The sequence below is a fragment of the Oncorhynchus gorbuscha genome, linkage group LG23, assembly GCF_021184085.1.
Source record: "Oncorhynchus gorbuscha isolate QuinsamMale2020 ecotype Even-year linkage group LG23, OgorEven_v1.0, whole genome shotgun sequence".
NCBI classification, from domain to species: Eukaryota; Metazoa; Chordata; class Actinopteri; order Salmoniformes; family Salmonidae; genus Oncorhynchus; species Oncorhynchus gorbuscha.
This window is the reverse complement of record NC_060195.1, coordinates 1,714,082-1,739,406: the sequence shown is the minus strand read 5'-3', so window position 1 is coordinate 1,739,406 and position 25,325 is coordinate 1,714,082. Positions and strand designations below refer to the sequence as shown.

General features: G+C 45.9%; 1 protein-coding gene across 1 annotated transcript; it reads right to left on the bottom strand.

The window, feature by feature from the left end:
• Positions 1-12,497: 12,497 nt before the first annotated feature.
• LOC124011567 (phytanoyl-CoA dioxygenase domain-containing protein 1-like) lies at positions 12,498-23,083 on the bottom strand. Its single transcript, XM_046325024.1, has 7 exons — positions 23,056-23,083; positions 19,242-19,442; positions 17,265-17,562; positions 16,058-16,149; positions 15,507-15,646; positions 14,340-14,444; positions 12,498-12,581 (listed from the first exon to the last, which is right to left on the bottom strand). The coding sequence occupies exons 1-7, from the start codon at positions 23,081-23,083 to the stop codon at positions 12,498-12,500; spliced, it is 948 nt and encodes a 315-aa protein (XP_046180980.1).
• Positions 23,084-25,325: the final 2,242 nt, after the last annotated feature.

Below are 25,325 nucleotides of genomic sequence, written 5' to 3'. Positions count from 1 at the left end.
CCCCGACACAAACTACTGCAACATAAATACTGGAGGCTGAGACAGGAGGGGTCAGGAGACACTGTGGCCTCATCCGAGGACACCCCCGGACAGGAGAGGGCCAAACAGGAAGGATATAACCCCACCCACTTTGCCAAAGGACAGCCCCTACACCACTAGAGGGATATCTTCAACCACCAACTTACCATCCTGAGACAAGGCCGAGTATAGCCCACAAAGACCTCCGCCACGGCACAACCCATGGGGGGGGGCGCCAACCCAGACAGGAAGATCACATCAGTGACTCAACCCACTCAAGTGACGCACCCCTCCTGGGATGGTATGAAAGAGCCGTAGTAATTCAGTGACTCAGCCACTGTAATAGGGTTAGAGGTAGAGAATCCCAGTGGAAAGAGGGGAACCGGCCAGGCAGAGACAGCAAGGGCGGTTCGTTGCTCCAGAGCCTTTCCGTTCACCTTTACACTCCTGGGCCAGACTACACTCAATCATATAGAGATATAGAGATATAGAGATGAGTCTTCAGTAAAGACTTAAAGGCTGAGACTGAGTCTGCGTCTCTCACATGGGTAGGCAGACCATTCCATAAAAATGGAGCTCTGTAGGAGAAAGCCCTGCCTCCAGCTGTTTGCTTAGAAATTCTAGGGACAATTAGGAGGCCTGCGTCTTGTGACCGTAGCGTACGTGTAGGTATGTACGGCAGGACCAAATCGGAAAGATAGGTAGGGGCAAGCCCATGTACTGCTTTGTAGGTTAGCAGTAAAACCTTGAAATCAGCCCGAGCCTTAACAGGAAGCCAGTGTATTGAGGCTAGCACTGGAGTAATATGATCAAATGTTTTGGTTCTAGTCAGGATTCTAGCAGCCGTAATTAGCACTAACCATGTGTATGTAATAAATCAAATGTGAATTGATTTGATGTGATTTGTCATGGAAAGAGTAGGTGTTCTTAATATTTTGTACACTCAGTGTATGTGATGTATTATCATTAACGGTTACATTTTATTGATAACATACATTAGGAACTCTCTTGGTGAAGTCCACAGGACTGAACATTAGCATCACCAACACATACAGATCAGTGGTAACTCTACAATTCACTGGAAAAGGCAATGCACACCGGGAAATTATACTCGAGGTGTGCCTTATTGGGGGCATGGCTTTCAAATGGTTATTTTTGGCCACCCGTGAGAGGCAGTGTTGTATCACTTTAACTGGTCTATGCTTGCGCTAATTTACATGTTATAATGTCTGCTGCTAGTTCTGATGTCTTAAATGTTTACATAAGAGCATGTAGCAATAAAGACTTGTGAGTGTAGTTTGTAATGTCCTTAACTCAACATTGACCTTGTCAAGAAATACGGACCTCTTGATGTAGTGTTTAAAACTACTATATGAGGTGTTATTGTAGAACTCCATTGGGGTAAACAATAAACACTTCCTGGTGTTAAAACTACTATATGAGGTGTTATTGTAGAACTCCATTGGGGTAAACAATAAACACTTCCTGGTGTTAAAACTACTATATGAGGTGTTATTGTAGAACTCCATTGGGGTAAACAATAAACACTTCCTGGTGTTAAAACTACTACATGAGGTGTTATTGCATAACACTGAAAGTGTTAATGCCCTAACACTGACAAAGTGTAACAGCATCAGCACTGAGTACAGTGTTAATGTAACACTCAAAAGTTTGGACCGTATAGACACTGGCCCAATTTGAAATGTAACACTGTTAGGGTTCATGTGAACAAGGCAAGTCAGTTAAGAACAAATTCTTAATTACAATGACGGTCTACACCGGCCAAACCCGGACGATGCTGGGCCAATTGTGTGCCGCCCTATGGGACTCCCAATCACAGCTGGTTGTGATACAACAGTGCCTTAGACCGCTGCTCCACTCAGGAGCCTGTTGATTTAACACTGAAGAATTTGTTATGCGCTCATATTGTACTGTCACTAAGTTTAATCATATTTATTTTAGTTATAAAAAATGTGAAAACTTTAGGAAGTCGTTTATCATTTGATTGTTACTATATTTAGAAATACTATCCGTCATTTCAAGCCCTATTGCCCCAGTTTTGTTGAATCTGAAAAAATCTATGATTTTCATAATATTTGTACAATGTACATCAGCAATTTCTAGCTATTTTAACCAGGAAGGGGATTTCCTTTCTAAAGCTACGCAACATTGCCCGTTATTGTTTGTAGCCTCCTCATGAAAAATAATAATGTTTGGGTAAGTTTATTTAGGTGGAAATCTACATTTTGCCCTTTCATTCAACTGGTTAAAATCCCAATCCCAGATTTTTTTACAAATGAAACATAGTTTGCTGTGACTTACAAAGTAAGGCCCACCAAGTTCCACAGAGAAAGATGCAAGTGTCTAGTGAGATGGTTTATTCAACACATAAAACACAATAAGACACATGAAGAGGTAATATAGCATGACGTCCCAGATACATTAGTTTACATGTTCATACAGCATTTAATTTGTCCTCCATTCACATTTTATACATGTAATTATTATCATTATCACTAAAACAGGAGATGGACTCTAGCTCAGCTCAGGTCATCTTCAGAGTGGCTTGCCTTTTTGTTCACTCTACAGAAACAGGAGATGGACTCCTGCCCTACGGGCCGTTCTGGTCCACTCTACAGAAACAGGAGATGGATTCCTGCCCTATGGGCCGTTCTGGTTCACTCTACAGAAACAGGAGATGGACTCCTGCCCTACGGGCCGTTCTGGTTCACTCTACAGAAACAGGAGATGGATTCCTGCCCTATGGACCGTTCTGGTTCACTCTACAGAAACAGGAGATGGACTCCTGCCCTACGGACCGTTCTGGTTCACTCTACAGAAACAGGAGATGGATTCCTGCCCTATGGACCGTTCTGGTTCACTCTACAGAAACAGGAGATGGACTCCTGCCCTATGGGCCGTTCTGGTTCACTCTACAGAAACAGGAGATGGACTCCTGCCCTATGGGCCGTTCTGGTTCACTCTACAGAAACAGGAGATGGACTCCTGCCCTATGGGCCGTTCTGGTCCACTCTACAGAAACAGGAGATGGATTCCTGCCCTAGGGGCCGTTCTGGTTCACTCTACAGAAACAGGAGATGGACTCCTGCCCTATGGGCCGTTCTGGTTCACTCTACAGAAACAGGAGATGGACTCCTGCCCTATGGGCCGTTCTGGTTCACTCTACAGAAACAGGAGATGGACTCCTGCCCTATGGGCCGTTCTGGTCCACTCTACAGAAACAGGAGATGGTCTCCTGCCCTATGGGCCGTTCTGGTCCACTCTACAGAAACAGGAGATGGTCTCCTGCCCTATGGGCCATTCTGGTTCACTCTACAGAAACAGGAGATGGTCTCCTGCCCTATGGGCCGTTCTGGTTCACTCTACAGAAACAGGAGATGGTCTCCTGCCCTACGGGCCATTCTGGTCCACTCTACAGAAACAGGAGATAGACTCCTGCCCTATGGGCCGTTCTGGTTCACTCTACAGAAACAGGAGATGGACTCCTGCCCTATGGGCCGTTCTGGTTCACTCTACAGAAACAGGAGATGGTCTCCTGCCCTATGGGCCGTTCTGGTCCACTCTACAGAAACAGGAGATGGTCTCCTGCCCTATGGGCCGTTCTGGTCCACTCTACAGAAACAGGAGATGGTCTCCTGCCCTATGGGCCGTTCTGGTTCACTCTACAGAAACAGGAGATGGTCTCCTGCCCTATGGGCCGTTCTGGTTCACTCTACAGAAACAGGAGATGGTCTCCTGCCCTACGGGCCGTTCTGGTTCACTCTACAGAAACAGGAGATGGACTCCTGCCCTACGGGCCGTTCTGGTTCACTCTACAGAAACAGGAGATGGACTCCTGCCCCACGGGCCGTTCTGGTTCACTCTACAGAAACAGGAGATGGATTCCTGCCCCACGGGCCGTTCTGGTTCACTCTACAGAAACAGGAGATGGAGTCCTGCCCTACGGGCCGTTCTGGTTCACTCCACAGAAACAGGAGATGGAGTCCTGCCCTATGGGCCGTTCTGGTCCACTCTACAGAAACAGGAGATGGACTCCAGTCCTATGGGCCATTCTGGTCCACTCTACAGAAACAGGAGATAGACTCCTGCCCTATGGGCCGTTCTGGTTCACTCTACAGAAACAGGAGATGGAGTCCTGCCCTATGGGCCGTTCTGGTTCACTCTACAGAAACAGGAGATGGACTCCTGCCCTATGGGCCGTTCTGGTTCACTCTACAGAAACAGGAGATGGAGTCCTGCCCTATGGGCCGTTCTGGTTCACTCTACAGAAACAGGAGATGGATTCCTGCCCTATGGGCCGTTCTGGTTCACTCTACAGAAACAGGAGATGGACTCCAGCCCTATGGGCCATTCTGGTCCACTCTACAGAAACAGGAGATAGACTCCTGCCCTATGGGCCGTTCTGGTTCACTCTACAGAAACAGGAGATGGTCTCCTGCCCTATGGGCCGTTCTGGTTCACTCTACAGAAACAGGAGATGGATTCCTGCCCTATGGGCCGTTCTGGTTCACTCTACAGAAACAGGAGATGGATTCCTGCCCTATGGGCCGTTCTGGTTCACTCTACAGAAACAGGAGATGGATTCCTGCCCTATGGGCCGTTCTGGTTCACTCTACAGAAACAGGAGATGGTCTCCTGCCCTATGGGCCGTTCTGGTTCACTCTACAGAAACAGGAGATGGTCTCCTGCCCTATGGGCCGTTCTGGTTCACTCTACAGAAACAGGAGATGGATTCCTGCCCTATGGGCCGTTCTGGTTCACTCTACAGAAACAGGAGATGGACTCCTGCCCTATGGGCCATTCTGGTTCACTCTACAGAAACAGGAGATGGATTCCTGCCCTATGGGCCGTTCTGGTTCACTCTACAGAAACAGGAGATGGTCTCCTGCCCTATGGGCCGTTCTGGTTCACTCTACAGAAACAGGAGATGGAGTCCTGCCCTATGGGCCGTTCTGGTTCACTCTACAGAAACAGGAGATGGAGTCCTGCCCTATGGGCCGTTCTGGTCCACTCTACAGAAACAGGAGATGGACTCCAGCCCTATGGGCCATTCTGGTCCACTCTACAGAAACAGGAGATAGACTCCTGCCCTATGGGCCGTTCTGGTTCACTCTACAGAAACAGGAGATGGAGTCCAGCCCTATGGACCATTCTGGTTCACTCTACAGAAACAGGAGATGGAGTCCTGCCCTATGGGCCGTTCTGGTTCACTCTACAGAAACAGGAGATGAGTCCTGCCCTATGGGCCGTTCTGGTTCACTCTACAGAAACAGGAGATGGAGTCCTGCCCTATGGGCCGTTCTGGTTCACTCTACAGAAACAGGAGATGGAGTCCTGCCCTATGGGCCGTTCTGGTTCACTCTACAGAAACAGGAGATGGACTCCTGCCCTATGGACCGTTCTGGTTCACTCTACAGAAACAGGAGATGGACTCCTGCCCTATGGGCCGTTCTGGTTCACTCTACAGAAACAGGAGATGGACTCCTGCCCTACGGGCCGTTCTGATTCACTCTACAGAAACAGGAGATGGATTCCTGCCCTATGGACCGTTCTGGTTCACTCTACAGAAACAGGAGATGGACTCCTGCCCTATGGACCGTTCTGGTTCACTCTACAGAAACAGGAGATGGATTCCTGCCCTATGGACCGTTCTGGTTCACTCTACAGAAACAGGAGATGGACTCCTGCCCTATGGGCCGTTCTGGTTCACTCTACAGAAACAGGAGATGGACTCCTGCCCTATGGGCCGTTCTGGTTCACTCTACAGAAACAGGAGATGGACTCCTGCCCTATGGGCCGTTCTGGTCCACTCTACAGAAACAGGAGATGGATTCCTGCCCTATGGGCCGTTCTGGTTCACTCTACAGAAACAGGAGATGGACTCCTGCCCTATGGGCCGTTCTGGTTCACTCTACAGAAACAGGAGATGGACTCCTGCCCTATGGGCCGTTCTGGTTCACTCTACAGAAACAGGAGATGGACTCCTGCCCTATGGGCCGTTCTGGTCCACTCTACAGAAACAGGAGATGGTCTCCTGCCCTATGGGCCGTTCTGGTCCACTCTACAGAAACAGGAGATGGTCTCCTGCCCTATGGGCCATTCTGGTTCACTCTACAGAAACAGGAGATGGATTCCTGCCCTATGGACCGTTCTGGTTCACTCTACAGAAACAGGAGATGGACTCCTGCCCTATGGACCGTTCTGGTTCACTCTACAGAAACAGGAGATGGATTCCTGCCCTATGGACCGTTCTGGTTCACTCTACAGAAACAGGAGATGGACTCCTGCCCTATGGGCCGTTCTGGTTCACTCTACAGAAACAGGAGATGGACTCCTGCCCTATGGGCCGTTCTGGTTCACTCTACAGAAACAGGAGATGGACTCCTGCCCTATGGGCCGTTCTGGTCCACTCTACAGAAACAGGAGATGGATTCCTGCCCTATGGGCCGTTCTGGTTCACTCTACAGAAACAGGAGATGGACTCCTGCCCTATGGGCCGTTCTGGTTCACTCTACAGAAACAGGAGATGGACTCCTGCCCTATGGGCCGTTCTGGTTCACTCTACAGAAACAGGAGATGGACTCCTGCCCTATGGGCCGTTCTGGTCCACTCTACAGAAACAGGAGATGGTCTCCTGCCCTATGGGCCGTTCTGGTCCACTCTACAGAAACAGGAGATGGTCTCCTGCCCTATGGGCCATTCTGGTTCACTCTACAGAAACAGGAGATGGTCTCCTGCCCTATGGGCCGTTCTGGTTCACTCTACAGAAACAGGAGATGGTCTCCTGCCCTACGGGCCATTCTGGTTCACTCTACAGAAACAGGAGATGGACTCCTGCCCTACGGGCCGTTCTGGTTCACTCTACAGAAACAGGAGATGGACTCCTGCCCCACGGGCCGTTCTGGTTCACTCTACAGAAACAGGAGATGGATTCCTGCCCCACGGGCCGTTCTGGTTCACTCTACAGAAACAGGAGATGGAGTCCTGCCCTACGGGCCGTTCTGGTTCACTCCACAGAAACAGGAGATGGAGTCCTGCCCTATGGGCCGTTCTGGTCCACTCTACAGAAACAGGAGATGGACTCCAGCCCTATGGGCCATTCTGGTCCACTCTACAGAAACAGGAGATAGACTCCTGCCCTATGGGCCGTTCTGGTTCACTCTACAGAAACAGGAGATGGAGTCCTGCCCTATGGGCCGTTCTGGTTCACTCTACAGAAACAGGAGATGGACTCCTGCCCTATGGGCCGTTCTGGTTCACTCTACAGAAACAGGAGATGGATTCCTGCCCTATGGGCCGTTCTGGTTCACTCTACAGAAACAGGAGATGGATTCCTGCCCTATGGGCCGTTCTGGTTCACTCTACAGAAACAGGAGATGGACTCCAGCCCTATGGGCCATTCTGGTCCACTCTACAGAAACAGGAGATAGACTCCTGCCCTATGGGCCGTTCTGGTTCACTCTACAGAAACAGGAGATGGAGTCCTGCCCTATGGGCCGTTCTGGTTCACTCTACAGAAACAGGAGATGGAGTCCTGCCCTATGGGCCGTTCTGGTTCACTCTACAGAAACAGGAGATGGACTCCTGCCCTATGGGCCGTTCTGGTTCACTCTACAGAAACAGGAGATGGTCTCCTGCCCTATGGGCCGTTCTGGTCCACTCTACAGAAACAGGAGATGGTCTCCTGCCCTATGGGCCGTTCTGGTCCACTCTACAGAAACAGGAGATGGTCTCCTGCCCTATGGGCCGTTCTGGTTCACTCTACAGAAACAGGAGATGGTCTCCTGCCCTATGGGCCGTTCTGGTTCACTCTACAGAAACAGGAGATGGTCTCCTGCCCTACGGGCCATTCTGGTTCACTCTACAGAAACAGGAGATGGACTCCTGCCCTACGGGCCGTTCTGGTTCACTCTACAGAAACAGGAGATGGAGTCCTGCCCTATGGGCCGTTCTGGTTCACTCTACAGAAACAGGAGATGGACTCCTGCCCTATGGGCCGTTCTGGTTCACTCTACAGAAACAGGAGATGGATTCCTGCCCTATGGGCCGTTCTGGTTCACTCTACAGAAACAGGAGATGGATTCCTGCCCTATGGGCCGTTCTGGTTCACTCTACAGAAACAGGAGATGGACTCCAGCCCTATGGGCCATTCTGGTCCACTCTACAGAAACAGGAGATAGACTCCTGCCCTATGGGCCGTTCTGGTTCACTCTACAGAAACAGGAGATGGAGTCCTGCCCTATGGGCCGTTCTGGTTCACTCTACAGAAACAGGAGATGGACTCCTGCCCTATGGGCCGTTCTGGTTCACTCTACAGAAACAGGAGATGGTCTCCTGCCCTATGGGCCGTTCTGGTTCACTCTACAGAAACAGGAGATGGATTCCTGCCCTATGGGCCGTTCTGGTTCACTCTACAGAAACAGGAGATGGTCTCCTGCCCTATGGGCCGTTCTGGTTCACTCTACAGAAACAGGAGATGGATTCCTGCCCTATGGGCCGTTCTGGTTCACTCTACAGAAACAGGAGATGGATTCCTGCCCTATGGGCCGTTCTGGTTCACTCTACAGAAACAGGAGATGGATTCCTGCCCTATGGGCCGTTCTGATTCACTCTACAGAAACAGGAGATGGTCTCCTGCCCTATGGGCCGTTCTGGTTCACTCTACAGAAACAGGAGATGGTCTCCTGCCCTATGGGCCGTTCTGGTTCACTCTACAGAAACAGGAGATGGATTCCTGCCCTATGGGCCGTTCTGGTTCACTCTACAGAAACAGGAGATGGACTCCTGCCCTATGGGCCATTCTGGTTCACTCTACAGAAACAGGAGATGGATTCCTGCCCTATGGGCCGTTCTGGTTCACTCTACAGAAACAGGAGATGGTCTCCTGCCCTATGGGCCGTTCTGGTTCACTCTACAGAAACAGGAGATGGAGTCCTGCCCTATGGGCCGTTCTGGTTCACTCTACAGAAACAGGAGATGGAGTCCTGCCCTATGGGCCGTTCTGGTCCACTCTACAGAAACAGGAGATGGACTCCAGCCCTATGGGCCATTCTGGTCCACTCTACAGAAACAGGAGATAGACTCCTGCCCTATGGGCCGTTCTGGTTCACTCTACAGAAACAGGAGATGGAGTCCTGCCCTATGGACCGTTCTGGTTCACTCTACAGAAACAGGAGATGGAGTCCTGCCCTATGGGCCGTTCTGGTTCACTCTACAGAAACAGGAGATGAGTCCTGCCCTATGGGCCGTTCTGGTTCACTCTACAGAAACAGGAGATGGAGTCCTGCCCTATGGGCCGTTCTGGTTCACTCTACAGAAACAGGAGATGGAGTCCTGCCCTATGGGCCGTTCTGGTTCACTCTACAGAAACAGGAGATGGACTCCTGCCCTATGGACCGTTCTGGTTCACTCTACAGAAACAGGAGATGGACTCCTGCCCTAAGGACCGTTCTGGTTCACTCTACAGAAACAGGAGATGGACTCCTGCCCTACGGGCCGTTCTGGTTCACTCTACAGAAACAGGAGATGGATTCCTGCCCTACTGGCCGTTCTGGTTCACTCTACAGAAACAGGAGATGGATTCCTGCCCTACGGGCCGTTCTGGTTCACTCTACAGAAACAGGAGATGGATTCCTGCCCTACGGGCTGTTCTGGTCCACTCTACAGAAACAGGAGATGGACTCCTGCCCTACGGGCCGTTCTGGTTCACTCTACAGAAACAGGAGATGGACTCCAGCTCAGCTCAGGTCACCTTCAGAGTGGCTTGCCTTTTTGTTCACTCTACAGAAACAGGAGATGGACTCCTGCACTATGGGCCGTTCTGGTCCACTCTACAGAAACAGGAGATGGACTCCTGCCCTACGGGCCATTCTGGTCCACTCTACAGAAACAGGAGATGGACTCCTGCCCTACGGGCCTTTCTGGTTCACTCTACAGAAACAGGAGATGGACTCCTGCCCTACGGGCCTTTCTGGTTCACTCTACAGAAACAGGAGATGGACTCCTGCCCTATGGGCCATTCTGGTTCACTCTACAGAAACAGGAGATGGACTCCTGCCCTACGGGCCGTTCTGGTTCACTCTACAGAAACAGGAGATTGACTCCTGCCCTAAGGGCCGTTCTGGACTTGGGATGGGAATCTCACTGTAATACAGCATGTCTAGTAGGACCTGGGTTGGGAAGCTCCCTGTAATACAGAATGTCCAGTAGGACCTGGGATGGGAAGCTCACTGTAATACAGAATGCCCAGTAGGACCTGGGATGGGAAGCTCACTGTAATACAGAATGTCCAGTAGGACCTGGGATGGGAAGCTCACTGTAATACAGAATGCCCAGTAGGACCTGGGATGGGAAGCTCCCTGTAATACAGAATGTCTAGTAGGACCTGGGATGGGAAGCTCCCTGTAATACAGAATATCCAGTAGGACTTGGGATGGGAAGCTCACTGTAATACAGAATGTCCAGTAGGACTTGGGATGGGAAGCTCACTGTAATACAGAATGTCCAGTAGGACCTGGGATGGGAAGCTCCCTGTAATACAGAATGTCCAGTAGGACTTGGGATGGGAAGCTCACTGTAATACATAATGCCCAGTAGGACCTGGGATGGGAAGCTCACTGTAATACAGAATGTCCAGTAGGACCTGGGATGGGAAGCTCACTGTAATACAGAATGCCCAGTAGGACCTGGGATGGGAAGCTCCCTGTAATACAGAATGTCTAGTAGGACCTGGGATGGGAAGCTCCCTGTCATACAGAATGCCTAGTAGGACCTGGGATGGGAAGCTCCCTGTAATACAGAATGTCTAGTAGGACCTGGGATGGGAAGCACCCTGTAATACAGAATGTCCAGTAGGACCTGGGATGGGAAGCTCCCAGGTCCTAAAGTAAAAAAAAGTTTTAAAAAAGTTAAAAAAGTTAAATGCACACATCATACACCGAAAACAGAGGTTAGCATTTTATTTCATACCCCCAAGACATGCTAACCTCTCACCATTACAATAACAGGGGAGGTTAGCATTTTATATCATACCCCCAAGACATGCTAACCTCTCACCATTACAATAACAGGGAGGTTAGCATTTTATATCATACCCCAAGACATGCTAACCTCTCACCATTACAATAACATGGGAGGTTAGCATTTTATATCATACACCCAAGACATGCTAACCTCTCACCATTACAATAACAGGGGAGGTTAGCATTGTATATCATACCCCCAAGACATGCTAACCTCTCACCATTACAATAACAGGGGAGGTTAGCATTTTATATCATACCCCCAAGACATGCTAACCTCTCACCATTACAATAACATGGGAGGTTAGCATTTTATATCATACACCCAAGACATGCTAACCTCTCACCATTACAATAACAGGTGAGGTTAGCATTTTATATCATACACCCAAGACATGCTAACCTCTCACCATTACAATAACAGGGGAGGTTAGCATTGTATATCATACCCCCAAGACATGCTAACCTCTCACCATTACAATAACAGGGGAGGTTAGCATTTTATATCATACCCCCAAGACATGCTAACCTCTCACCATTACAATAACAGGGGAGGTTAGCATTTTTGGAGAGTATGATGTTTTTGTCTGTAAGGTTCTTACTCATCATTAATCAAGATTCAGTCAGGATTATCCGTAATCATGATCAAATCCACGTTAATGTAGAAGTGTTTAGAAACATAGTCGATTCTAATCTCCATTATTTAACATGTCTATTGGGCACGAAATAATCTGAAACTCAACCAAAACAAACAACAAATGCATCCAGCAAGTTTGTGGAGTCACAAGATTGATATAGTTAATGCTATGAACATGGGACCAAATACTAAACTTTTGACTACTGTAATACATAGAAGTGAATTTGTCCCAGTACTTTTGGTCTCCTAATATGGGGGGCTATATACAAAAAGTGATTTTTAAACCGTTCATCCGATATCATCAAGGTGAACACAGCAGTAAGTCATCAAGGTGAACACAGCAGTAAGTCATCAAGGTGAACACAGCAGTAAGTCATCAAGGTGAACACAGCAGTAAGTCATCAAGGTGAACACAGCAGTAAGTCATCAAGGTGAACACAGCAGTAAGTCATCAAGGTGAACACAGCAGTAAGTCATCAAGGTGAACACAGCAGTAAGTCATCAAGGTGAACACAGCAGTAAGTCATCAAGGTGAACACAGCAGTAAGTCATCAAGGTGAACACAGCAGTAAGTCATCAAGGTGAACACAGCAGTAAGTCATCAAGGTGAACACAGCAGTAAGTCATCAAGGTGAACACAGCAGTAAGTCATCAAGGTGAACACAGCAGTAAGTCATCAAGGTGAACACAGCAGTAAGTCATCAAGGTGAATACAGTATCATTAGGTTCCTCTAAGTATCAGACAGTAATATGGTAATGGGATCTCTATGGATATGGTTGTAGTTGTTCTGTAAGGCTCATCACAGCAAGGTGGAGAAGTGACTGAACTGGTCTGATCCACTGGCCATCACTGTAGCATGGAAACGCCTGGGACGGTCTGGGTCCTGCAGAGAGAGAGAGAGAGAGAAACATAGGGTAGACACAGGTAGAGACATATCTACAGTAGTTCTCACCTGTATAGGGTAGATACAGGTAGAGACATATCTACAGTAGTTCTCACCTGTATAGGGTAGATACAGGTAGAGACATATCTACAGTAGTTCTCACCTGTATAGGGTAGATACAGGTAGAGACATATCTACAGTAGTTCTCACCTGTATAGGGTAGATACAGGTAGAGACATATCTACAGTAGTTCTCACCTGTAAAGGGTAGATACAGGTAGAGACATATCTACAGTAGTTCTCACCTGTAAAGGGTAGATACAGGTAGAGACATATCTACAGTAGTTCTCACCTGTAAAGGGTAGACACAGGTAGAGACATATCTACAGTAGTTCTCACCTGTATAGGGTAGATACAGGTAGAGACATATCTACAGTAGTTCTCACCTGTAAAGGGTAGACACAGGTAGAGACATATCTACAGTAGTTCTCACCTGTAAAGGGTAGACACAGGTAGAGACATATCTACAGTAGTTCTCACCTGTAAAGGGTAGATACAGGTAGAGACATATCTACAGTAGTTCTCACCTGTAAAGGGTAGACACAGGTAGAGACATATCTACAGTAGTTCTCACCTGTAAAGGGTAGACACAGGTAGAGACATATCTACAGTAGTTCTCACCTGTAAAGGGTAGATACAGGTAGAGACATATCTACAGTAGTTCTCACCTGTAAAGGGTAGATACAGGTAGAGACATATCTACATTAGTTCTCACCTGTAAAGGGTAGATACAGGTAGAGACATATCTACAGTAGTTCTCACCTGTAAAGGGTAGATACAGGTAGAGACATATCTACAGTAGTTCTCACCTGTATAGGGTAGATACAGGTAGAGACATATCTACAGTAGTTCTCACCTGTAAAGGGTAGATACAGGTAGAGACATATCTACAGTAGTTCTCACCTGTAAAGGGTAGATACAGGTAGAGACATATCTACAGTAGTTCTCACCTGTAAAGGGTAGATACAGGTAGAGACATATCTACAGTAGTTCTCACCTGTAAAGGGTAGATACAGGTAGAGACATATCTACAGTAGTTCTCACCTGTATAGGGTAGATACAGGTAGAGACATATCTACAGTAGTTCTCACCTGTAAGGGTAGATACAGGTAGAGACATATCTACAGTAGTTCTCACCTGTATAGGGTAGATACAGGTAGAGACATATCTACAGTAGTTCTCACTACTGTTCTCACCTGTATAGGGTAGATACAGGTAGAGACATATCTACAGTAGTTCTCACCTGTAAGGGTAGATACAGGTAGAGACATATCTACAGTAGTTCTCACCTGTAAAGGGTAGATACAGGTAGAGACATATCTACAGTAGTTCTCACCTGTAGACATAGACATATCTACAGTAGTTCTCACCTGTAAAGGGTAGATACAGGTAGAGACATATCTACAGTAGTTCTCACCTGTATAGGGTAGATACAGGTAGAGACATATCTACAGTAGTTCTCACCTGTAAAGGGTAGATACAGGTAGAGACATATCTACAGTAGTTCTCACCTGTAAAGGGTAGATACAGGTAGAGACATATCTACAGTAGTTCTCACCTGTATAGGGTAGATACAGGTAGAGACATATCTACAGTAGTTCTCACCTGTATAGGGTAGATACAGGTAGAGACATATCTACAGTAGTTCTCACCTGTATAGGGTAGGCACAGGTAGAGACATATCTACAGTAGTTCTCACCTGTATAGGGTAGGCACAGGTAGGGACGTATCGGATCACGAAGCCACAGCGTCTCTTCTGGGATGTGTTGGGGTCACTGGCGTGGACCAGGAACCCATCATGGATCTGATAACCATCAACATTAAATCACAATCCAAAATGGCACCTTGATTCTTATTGTTTGTACAGGACAATTGGTGAGAAACACAATATGGTTGTAGAAGAATAGAGAATAGAGTGTATTTCCCTGTAATACAGAATGTCCAGTAGGACCTGGGGTGGGAAGCTCACTGTAATACAGAATGCCCAGTAGGACTTGGGATGGGAAGCTCACTGTAATACAGAATGTCTAGTAGGACCTGGGATGGGAAGCTCCCTGTAATACAGAATGTCCAGTAGGACTTGGGATGGGAAGCTCACTGTAATACAGAATGTCCAGTAGGACTTGGGATGGGAAGCTCACTGTAATACAGAATGCCCAGTAGGACCTGGGATGGGAAGCTCCCTGTAATACAGAATGTCCAGTAGGACTTGGGATGGGAAGCTCACTGTAATACAGAATGCCCAGTAGGACCTTGGATGGGAAGCTCACTGTAATACAGAATGTCCAGTAGGACCTGGGATGGGAAGCTCCCTGTAATACAGAATGTCCAGTAGGACCTGGGTTGGGAAGCTCCCTGTAATACAGAATGTCCAGTAGGAATTGGGATGGGAAGCTCACTGTAATACAGAATGTCCAGTAGGAATTGGGATGGGAAGCTCCCTGTAATACAGAATGTCCAGTAGGACCTGGGATGGGAAGCTCCCTGTAATACAGAATGTCTAGTAGGACCTGGGATGGGAAGCTCCCTGTAATACAGAATGTCCAGTAGGAATTGGGATGGGAAGCTCACTGTAATACAGAATGTCCAGTAGGACCTGGGATGGGAAGCTCCCTGTAATACAGAATGTCCAGTAGGAATTGGGATGGGAAGCTCCCTGTAATACAGAATGTCCAGTAGGAATTGGGATGGGAAGCTCACTGTAATACAGAATGCCCAGTAGGACCTGGGATGGGAAGCTCACTGTAATACAGAATGCCCAGTAGGAATTGGGATGGGAAGCTCACTGTAATACAGAATGTCTGTTTGCTGACATTTGTTGTTCTTAAAAAGACAAGAATCCCCGTAGGGGGGCAGTGTGACTTACAGACATCTGCCCAGCCAGCAGGGGGCAGAGTAGAGCGCTATCCGTTTGCACCAGCTCCTCAGGGATCTCCTGGTTGACTGACAGCATGTTTCCGGGGCGGGAGGCGAGTTGGTGGGGCAGCATGCCAGAGCAGTGGCTTCCTGGAGGAGGAGGGGGAAGAGGAGAGGAGAGGAGAGGAGAGGAGAGGAGAGGAGAGGAGAGGAGAGGAGAGGAGAGGAGAGGAGAGGAGAGGAGAGGAGAGGAGAGGAGAGGAGAGGAGAGGAGAGGAGAGGAGAGGAGAGTGAACACTTTTACTAACCACACAGACTCTAGTCTTCTGTTTGTCTATGAAAGGACATCTTATCACAGTCATTTACTGCAGTCATTTCATGCTAGAATGACAGAAAGAGGCTTTCAGACCATTAACTGTACCTGGCTAAATGCAGATACATATTTTGAGAAGACATTTAAGTATTTATTTATCTAGTTGTGGCACCAATTAGAACTGAACTGGCCGTTTCTGGAAACAAAATGATTGGGTGAGTTTTAGGTGGTCAGGGGAGCTGCAGTACCTGGGATGACCTTCAGGGCTCCGTTTTCTGCCAGTGAGTCGTCTAGAGCCAGCCACACCGACAGGACTGGACCCCCAGCTATTCCCCAGTATCTGGAGGAATCAGACAGCTGCTGAGTAAATACTTGTTATTACTCAAAACGTACTGTAGTAGTAGTAATATTGTAGTAGTATTGTGGTAGTAGTAGCTGTAGTATTGTAGTTGTAGTAGTTGTACTGTAGTAGTGGGACTGGTGTAGTAGTAGTAATATTGTAGTAGTATTGTGGTAGTAGTAGCTGTAGTATTGTAGTTGTAGTAGTTGTACTGTAGTAGTAGGACTGGTGTAGTAGTAGTAATATTGTAGTAGTATTGTGGTAGTAGTAGCTGTAGTATTGTAGTTGTAGTAGTTGTACTGTAGTAGTAGGACTGGTAGGACTGGTGTAGTAGTAGTAATATTGTAGTAGTATTGTGGTAGTAGTAGCTGTAGTATTGTAGTTGTAGTAGTTGTACTGTAGTAGTAGGACTGGTAGGACTGGTGTAGTAGTAGTAATATTGTCGTAGTATTGTGGTAGTAGTAGCTGTATTATTGTAGTTGTAGTAGTTGTACTGTAGTAGTAGGACTGGTAGGACTGGTGTAGTAGTAGTAATATTGTAGTAGTATTGTGGTAGTAGTACTGTAGTATTGTAGTTGTAGTAGTTGTACTGTAGTAGTAGGACTGGTAGGACTGGTGTAGTCGTCACAGTTGCAAATGAGAACTTGTTCTCAACTAGCCTACCTGGTTAAATAAAGGTGAAAGTAGTATTGTAGTAGTGTTGTGGTAGTAGTAATATTGTAGTAATATTGTGGTAGTAGTAGCTGTAGTATTGTAGTTGTAGTAGTAGTAGCTGGAGTATTGTAGTTGTAGTAGTAGTAGCTGTAGTATTGTAGTTGTAGTAGTTGTACTGTAGTAGTAGGACTGGTGTAGTAGTAGTAATATTGTAGTAATATTGTGGTAGTAGTAGCTGTAGTATTGTAGTTGTAGTAGTAGTAGCGGTAGTAGCAGTAGTGATGTAGTAGTTGTAATATTGTAGTACTACTGTAGTAGTTGTAGTAACAGTACTACAAGCAGTATTGGTAGCGGTAGTAGTACTGTAGTAGTATTTTACTATTTTTGAGATACTTGTAACTCACAGTAGTATTAGTATTGTCATATTAATGTAGCTGTAGAAGTATTAGTGATGTACTCACCTCATATCCTGGTGCCAGGCCACGAAGGGCAGTCCAGTCTCACTCTGCTTGTCCTTCTCTGATGACCTCACTTCCTCCTCACTGGTCAGAGTGATGGCATCATTTCCTGCCTGTGTGGCTGTGGGGTGGGGTGTGGGGGTTGTTGGGTACTTGCAGATGAAGCGTGAGTCTAGCAGGATGACATCAGAGCCCAGGATGGACTGTACCACCTGTAGGATGTGGGGGTGTTTGGCCAGGCCCATCACCCAGGGGTACTGCAGGTGCACATTGTGGAGACTGTACTGGGTATACTCCTCACCTGAAGTCAGGTAAACACAGGTAGATATCAGTCAATACAGGTAGATATAATTCAATACAGGGAGAAACAGATAGATTGAATTCAATACAGGTAGGTTTCCTTCAATACAGGTAGACAAAGGTAGATATCATTCAATACAGATAGGTATCATTCAATACAGGTAGATATAATTCAATACAGGTAGATATCGTTCAATACAGGTAGATATCATTCAATACAGGTAGATATCATTCATTACAGATAGACACAGGTAGATATCATTCAATACAGGTAGATACATATAGATATCATTCAATACAGATAGATATAATTCAATACAGGTAGATACCATTCAATACAGGTAGATACCATTCAATACAGGTAGATATAATTCAAAACAGGTAGATATCATTCAATACAGGTAGATTTCATTCAATACAGGTAGATATCATTCAATACAGGTAGACAGAGTTAGATATCATTCAATACAGGTAGATATCATTCAATACAGGTAGATACCATTCAATACATGTAGATATAATTCAATACAGGGAGAAACCAATAGATCAAATTCAATACAGGTAGGTTTCATTCATTACAGGTAGACAAAGGTAGATATCATTCAATACAGATAGGTATCATTCAATACAGGTAGATATCATTCAATACAGGTAGATATCATTCAATACAGGTAGATATCATTCAATACAGATAGGTATCATTCAATACAGATAGGTATCATTCAATACAGGTAGATATCATTCAATACAGGTAGATATCATTCAATACAGGTAGATATCACTCAATACAGGTAGATACATATAGATATAATTCAATACAGATAGTTATAATTCAATACAGGTAATTACCATTCAATACAGGTAGATACCATTCAATACAGGTAGATATAATTTAAAACAGGTAGATATCATTCAATACAGGTAGATACCGGTAGATATCATTCAAAACAGGTAGATACATATAGATATCATTCAATACAGGTAGATATCATTCAATACAGGTAAACATAGTTAGATATAATTCAATACAGGTAGATACCATTCAATACAGATAGATACCATTCAATACAGATAGATATCATTCAGACAGAGGTAGATATTATTCAATACAGGTAGATACAGATAGTTATCATTCAGACAGAGGTAGATATAATTCAATACAGATAGACAGAGTTAGATGTAATTCAATACAGATAGACAGAGTTAGATGTAATTCAATACAGATAGACAGAGATAGATATGTACAATACAGGTAGACAGAGTTAGATGTAATTCAATACAGATAGACAGAGTTAGATGTAATTCAATACAGGTAGACCGAGTTAGATGTAATTCAATACAGAGAGACAGAGTTAGATGTAATTCAATACAGATAGACAGAGTTAGATGTAATTCAATACAGAGAGACAGAGTTAGATGTAATTCAATACAGATAGACAGAGTTAGATGTAATTCAATACAGATAGACAGAGTTAGATGTAATTCAATACAGATAGACAGAGTTAGATGTAATTCAATACAGATAGACAGAGTTAGATGTAATTCAATACAGATAGACATAGTTAGATGTAATTCAATACAGATAGACAGAGTTAGATGTAATTCAATACAGATAGACAGATGAAGTTAACATTCCCTAACCCTACCCCCCCCTCCTCCTCCTCATCCCCCTCCACTCACCGAACTCTCTCTCCAGGTGGTTGAAGGCCTGTCTGGCCTCCCTCAGCTCTGTGTTGTCTAGGACCGGTACGGCAGAGAGGAATCCCTGCTGGTTGTAACGTTCCTTCAGCTGACACGTTGACACACTCATCTCTGGGATGGCTGCTGTACACGCCAGTCCTGACTGCGTCAACTCCACTGGGTGAAGGCTGTTTTTATAACCTGGAAAGAGAGGGAGAACAGAGAGACAAAAGGAGTGTGTCTCTGAGTTGTGCCCAGGCCATAAACAGGCATCCTAACATAGGTATTTCTGTTTATCTTCTTAACCCTCAGCTTCTCTCTCTCCCTCTCTCCCCTCTCTCTCTCCTCTCTCTCTCCTCTCTCTCTCTCTCTCTCTCTCTCTCTCTCTCTCTCTCTCTCTCTCTCTCTCTCTCTCTCTCTCTCTCTCTCTCTCTCTCTCTCTCTCTCTCTCTTGCTCTCTCTCTCTTGCTCTCTCTCTCTCTTGCTCTCTCTCTCTCTCTCTATTGCTCTCTCTCTCTCTCTCTCTCCTCTCTCTCTCTCCCTTGCTCTCTCTCTCTCTCTCTCTCTCTCTCTCTCTCAATTCAATTTCAATTCAAGGGCTTTATTGGCATGGGAAACATGTGTTAACATTGCCAAAGCAAGTGAGGTAGACAACATACAAAGTGAATATATAAAGTGAAAAACAAAAAAATATAACAGTAAACATTACACATACAGAAGTTTAAAAACAGTAAAGACATTACAAATGTCATATTATATATATATATATATATATATATATATATATATATATATATACAATGTACAAATAGTTAAATGACACAAGATAAAATGAATAAGCATAAATATGGGTTGTATTTACAATGGTGTTTGTTCTTCACTGGTTGCCCTTTTCTCGTGGCAACAGGTCACAAATCTTGCTGCTGTGATGGCACACTGTGGAATTTCACCCAAAAGATATGGGAGTTTTTCAAAATTGGATTTGTTTTCAAATTCTTTGTGGATCTGTGTGATCTGGGGGAAATATGTCTCTCTAATATGGTCATACATTGGGCAGGAGGTTAGGAAGTGCAGCTCAGTTTCCACCTCATTTTGTGGGCAGTGAGCACATAGCCTGTCTTCTCTTGAGAGCCATGTCTGCCTACGGCGGCCTTTCTCAATAGCAAGGCTATGCTCACTGAGTCTGTACATAGTCAAAGCTTTCCTTAATTTTGGGTCAGTCACAGTCACAGTGGAGAGAGAGAGAGAGAGGGAGAGAGAGAGAGAGAGAGAGAGAGAGAGAGAGAGAGAGAGAGAGAGAGAGAGAGAGAGAGAGAGAGAGGGAGAGAGAGAGAGAGAGAGAGAGAGAGAGAGAGAGAGAGAGAGAGAGAGAGAGAGGGAGAGAGAGAGAGAGAGAGAGACAGAGAGACAGAGAGAGAGAGAGAGAGAGAGACAGAGACAGAGAGACAGAGAGAGAGAGAGAGAGAGAGAGAGAGACAGAGAGAGAGAGAGACAGAGAGAGAGAGAGAGAGAGAGAGAGAGAGAGAGAGAGAGAGAGAGAGAGAGAGAGAGAGAGAGAGAGAGAGAGAGAGAGAGAGAGAGAGAGAGAGAGAGAGAGAGAGAGAGAGAGAGAGAGAGAGAGAGAGAGAGAGAGAGAGAGACAGAGAGAGAGAGAGAGAGAGAGAGAGACAGAGAGAGAGAGAGAGAGAGAGAGAGAGAGAGAGAGAGAGAGAGAGAGAGAGAGAGAGAGAGAGAGAGAGAGAGAGAGAGAGAGAGAGACAGAGACAGAGACAGAGAGAGAGAGAGACAGAGAGAGACAGAGAGACAGAGAGAGAGAGAGAGAGAGAGAGAGAGAGAGAGAGAGAGAGAGAGAGAGAGAGAGAGAGAGAGAGAGAGAGAGATAGACAGAGAGATAGAGAGGTTAAAGCCCATAAAAGCATACCAAAGTCTTAAATACTTATTTGCTCTCCTCCATACCTCTGTCTGCTTCTCCCGAAGTCTCAGATGTCTCCGTCTGTCTGGACGGTGGTCTGATGTGTGGATGATGGTCACAGCAGAGGTCACAGCAGAGGCTCTGTAGGTCAGTATGAAACTGTGGTAGTAGAAGTCTTGTTGATGTGGAGTCCTCAACCTGTGTGATCTCTTATATATGGTCCTGACAGGAGGGCTGAGCCGCAGGTGGAAACTACAGATGTTAACCATCTAGAATGACAGTACAGGTGAATGACTGAGCCGTGGTGACATTCCCTAGGTCATATTCATCATCATTCAGACACAGTTCTTTAGGAGGAAGTACAAACTCTATGAATTTCCCCTCTCATCAGTTGACAGTAATCTGACAGTCTTCCGACACAATAAGGTGTGGAACGTACACAAATACACTTTGTCAGAAACATACAGCCTACTCTCCTGTAGCTGGTACACAGAGCTGGCTTCTGGCTTCTCCTGTTATAGCCCCATCTACTGTTCAGTGGATTTCAGAGCCAGACAATCATCTAAACACACCTCATCACTTCATTATCACACGGTGATGCTCTGGGAGTCTGTGTGAAGTGAACTCAGGAAGGGTTTTTGATAAATACCAACTCATAGTGTTTCCCATCATCTCAATTTATTATCATCTCAATTTATTCTGCTTCCTTCTTCTATACTTGGTTCTTAGAAAAAGGGGTATTGTTAAGGTGACACATCCATGAATGAATGACATGTCCCTCTTACCTGGAAAATAAACAAAACACTGTGAATTTCCGCTCTCATCAGGTGAGTCATGTGACATACTTAAGACAGTAATGTGTAGAATAAACACAAGATGAATGCCGTTCTAAAAAATAGGGAGAGATTTTAAAGGAGGAAGAGTTGAGACAAACACTCCATATTATCAAGGAAGACTGTACAGGTGTAGAGTTCATCATGAACCACCTCTCATCAGGTGACAGTTAGTCGGGGCGGCATGGTAGCCTAGTGGTTAGAGCGGTGGTTAGGCCTAGTGGTTAGAGCGGTGGTTAGGCCTAGTGGTTAGAGCGGTGGTTAGGCCTAGTGGTTAGAGCGGTGGTTAGGCCTAGTGGTTAGAGCGGTGGTTAGGCCTAGTGGTTAGAGCGGTGGTTAGGCCTAGTGGTTAGAGCGGTGGTTAGGCCTAGTGGTTAGAGCGGTGGTTAGGCCTAGTGGTTAGAGTGGTTGCGGTGGTTAGCCTAGGTGGTTAGGCCTAGTGGTTAGAGCGGTGGTTAGGCCTAGTGGTTAGAGCGGTGGTTAGGCCTAGTGGTTAGAGCGGTGGTTAGGCCTAGTGGTTAGAGCGGTGGTTAGGCCTAGTGGTTAGAGGCCTAGTGGTGGTTAGGCCTAGTGGTTAGAGCGGTGGTTAGGCCTAGTGGTTAGAGCGGTGGTTAGGCCTAGTGGTTAGAGCGGTGGTTTAGGCCTAGTGGTTAGAGCGGTGGTTAGGCCTAGTGGTTAGAGCGGTGGTTAGGCCTAGTGGTTAGAGCGGTGGTTAGGCCTAGTGGTTAGAGCGGTGGTTAGGCCTAGTGGTTAGAGCGGTGGTTAGGCCTAGTGGTTAGAGCGGTGGTTAGGCCTAGTGGTTAGAGCGGTGGTTAGGCCTAGTGGTTAGAGCGGTGGTTAGGCCTAGTGGTTAGAGCGGTTAAAAGACGGTAAAATAAAATACAAAAATAAGAGAGTTCATCATGACAGGGTCCCTTCTACACACATCAACAACAACCTCCCTCGGAGCACCGTTGCTCATTGCGCCACAAAACAACTACTTCAGGACTCAGACTGAGTGACGTCACCGATTGAAACGCTATTAGCGCGAACCACCGCTAACTAGCTAGCCATTTCACATCGATTATACCTTTCATCAGGTGACAGTCATGTGACATTCTAGAGTTCATCATGAGGCACCTCTCATCATGTGACAGTCATGTGACATTCTAGAGTTTATCATGAGGCACCTCTCATCATGTGACAGTCATGTGACATTCTTAAGACACCTCTCATCATGTGACAGTCATGTGACATTCTTAAGACGCTGTAAGGTGTGGAACGTACACAGAGAAACCAGAATCCAGCTCTGTGTACCAGCTACAGGAGAGTAGGCTGTATGTTTCTGACAAAGTGTATTTGTGTACGTTCCACACCTTATTGTGTCGGAAGACTGTCAGATTACTGTCAACTGATGAGAGGGGAAATTCATAGAGTTTGTACTTCCTCCTAAAGAACTGTGTCTGAATGATGATGAATATGACCTAGGGAATGTCACCACGGCTCAGTCATTCACCTGTACTGTCATTCTAGATGGTTAACATCTGTAGTTTCCACCTGCGGCTCAGCCCTCCTGGCAGGACCGTTCCGTATATAAGAGATCACACAGGTTGAGGACTCCACATCAACAAGACTTCTACTACCACAGTTTCATACTGACCTACAGAGCCTCTGCTGTGACCTCTGCTGTGACCATCATCCACACATCAGACCACCGTCCAGACAGACGGAGACATCTGAGACTTCGGGAGAAGCAGACAGAGGTATGGAGGAGAGCAAATAAGTATTTAAGACTTTGGTATGCTTTTATGGGCTTTAACCTCTCTATCTCTCTCTCTCTGTCTCTCTCTCTCTGTCTCTCTGTCTCTCTCTCTCTCTCTGTCTCTCTCTCTCTCTCTCTCTCTCTCTCTCTCTCTCTCTCCTCTCTCCTCTCTCCTCTCTCTCTCCTCTCTCTCTCTCTCCTCTCTCTCTCTCTCTCTCTCTCTCTCTCTCTCTCTCTCTCTCTCTCTCTCTCTCTCTCTCTCTCTCTCTCTCTCTCTCTCTCTCTCTCTCTCTCTCTCTCTCTCTCTCTCTCTCTCTCTCTCTCTCTGTCTCTCCTCTCTCTGTCTCTCTCTCTGTCTCTCTCTCTGTCTCTCTGTCTCTCTGTCTCTCTGTCTCTCTCTCTGTCTCTCTCTCTCTCTCTCTCTCTCTGTCTCTCTGTCTCTCTGGATCTCTCTCTCTCTCTCTCTCTCTGCAGCCTTTACAGGAGCAGTGGTAGGCTTTCGGACAGATCGCACCAGGGGACAGTGGTTCTTCAAGTCTGACCCACTTCAGGTAAGATTCTCTTTCATCAAACTGTTTTTTCTTTCCATATGTTTCAGAGGAACGTCAATAAATATGTCTTGTCATAAATATGGACATGTTAAAAGATATCCAGTCAGGTTGTTTACCTTGCCTAACTGTGGTGAGAAGGTAATTCCATGATGACTGCAGTAATAACATGTACCTTCCTTGACATACACTGGAACCTGGACACACGCACACCAGACAATTACAGGTCAGTCACACTGAGGGCAGTGCAGAGCAGAGAAGGTGTTTCTGTTCTGTTTCTGTGTGTGTGTAAGGCTAATTTCAAGTTTTCATAACAATCGGTAATCGGGCATTTTTGGACACCGATTATGGCCGATTGAACTCCAAGAAGAGACTGCGTGGCAGGCTGACTACCTGTCAGCAAGGGGCCACGCTAGGTTGCAAGCTATCTTATAAAAAACAATCAATCTTAACATAATCACTAGTTAACTACACATGGTTGATCTAGCTTGTCCTGCATTGCATATAATCGATGCGGTGCCTGTTAATATATCATCGAATCACAGCCTACTTCGCCAAACGGGTGATTTAAGAAGCACATTCGCGAAAAAAGCACTTTCGTTGCACAAATGTGTACCTAACCATAAACATCAACGCCTTTCTTAAAATCAATACTCAAGTATATATTTTTAACTATATTGCATATTTAGTTAATATTGCATATTTAGTTCATATTGCATATTTTGTTAATATTGCATATTTAGTTCATATTGCATATTTAGTTCATATTGCATATTTTGTTAATATTGCCTGCTAACATGAATTTCTTTTAACAAGGGAAATTGTGTCACTTCTCTTGCGTTCTGTGCATCAGAGTCGGGGTAAATGCAGCAGTTTGGGCCGTCTGGCTCGTTGTGAACTGTGTGAAGACCATCTTCCTAACAAAGACCATAATTAATTTGCCACAATTGTACATAATTATGACATAAAGGTGAAGGTTGTACAATGTAACAGCAATATTTAGACTTAGGGATGCCACCCGTTAGATAAAATACGGAACTGTTCCGTATT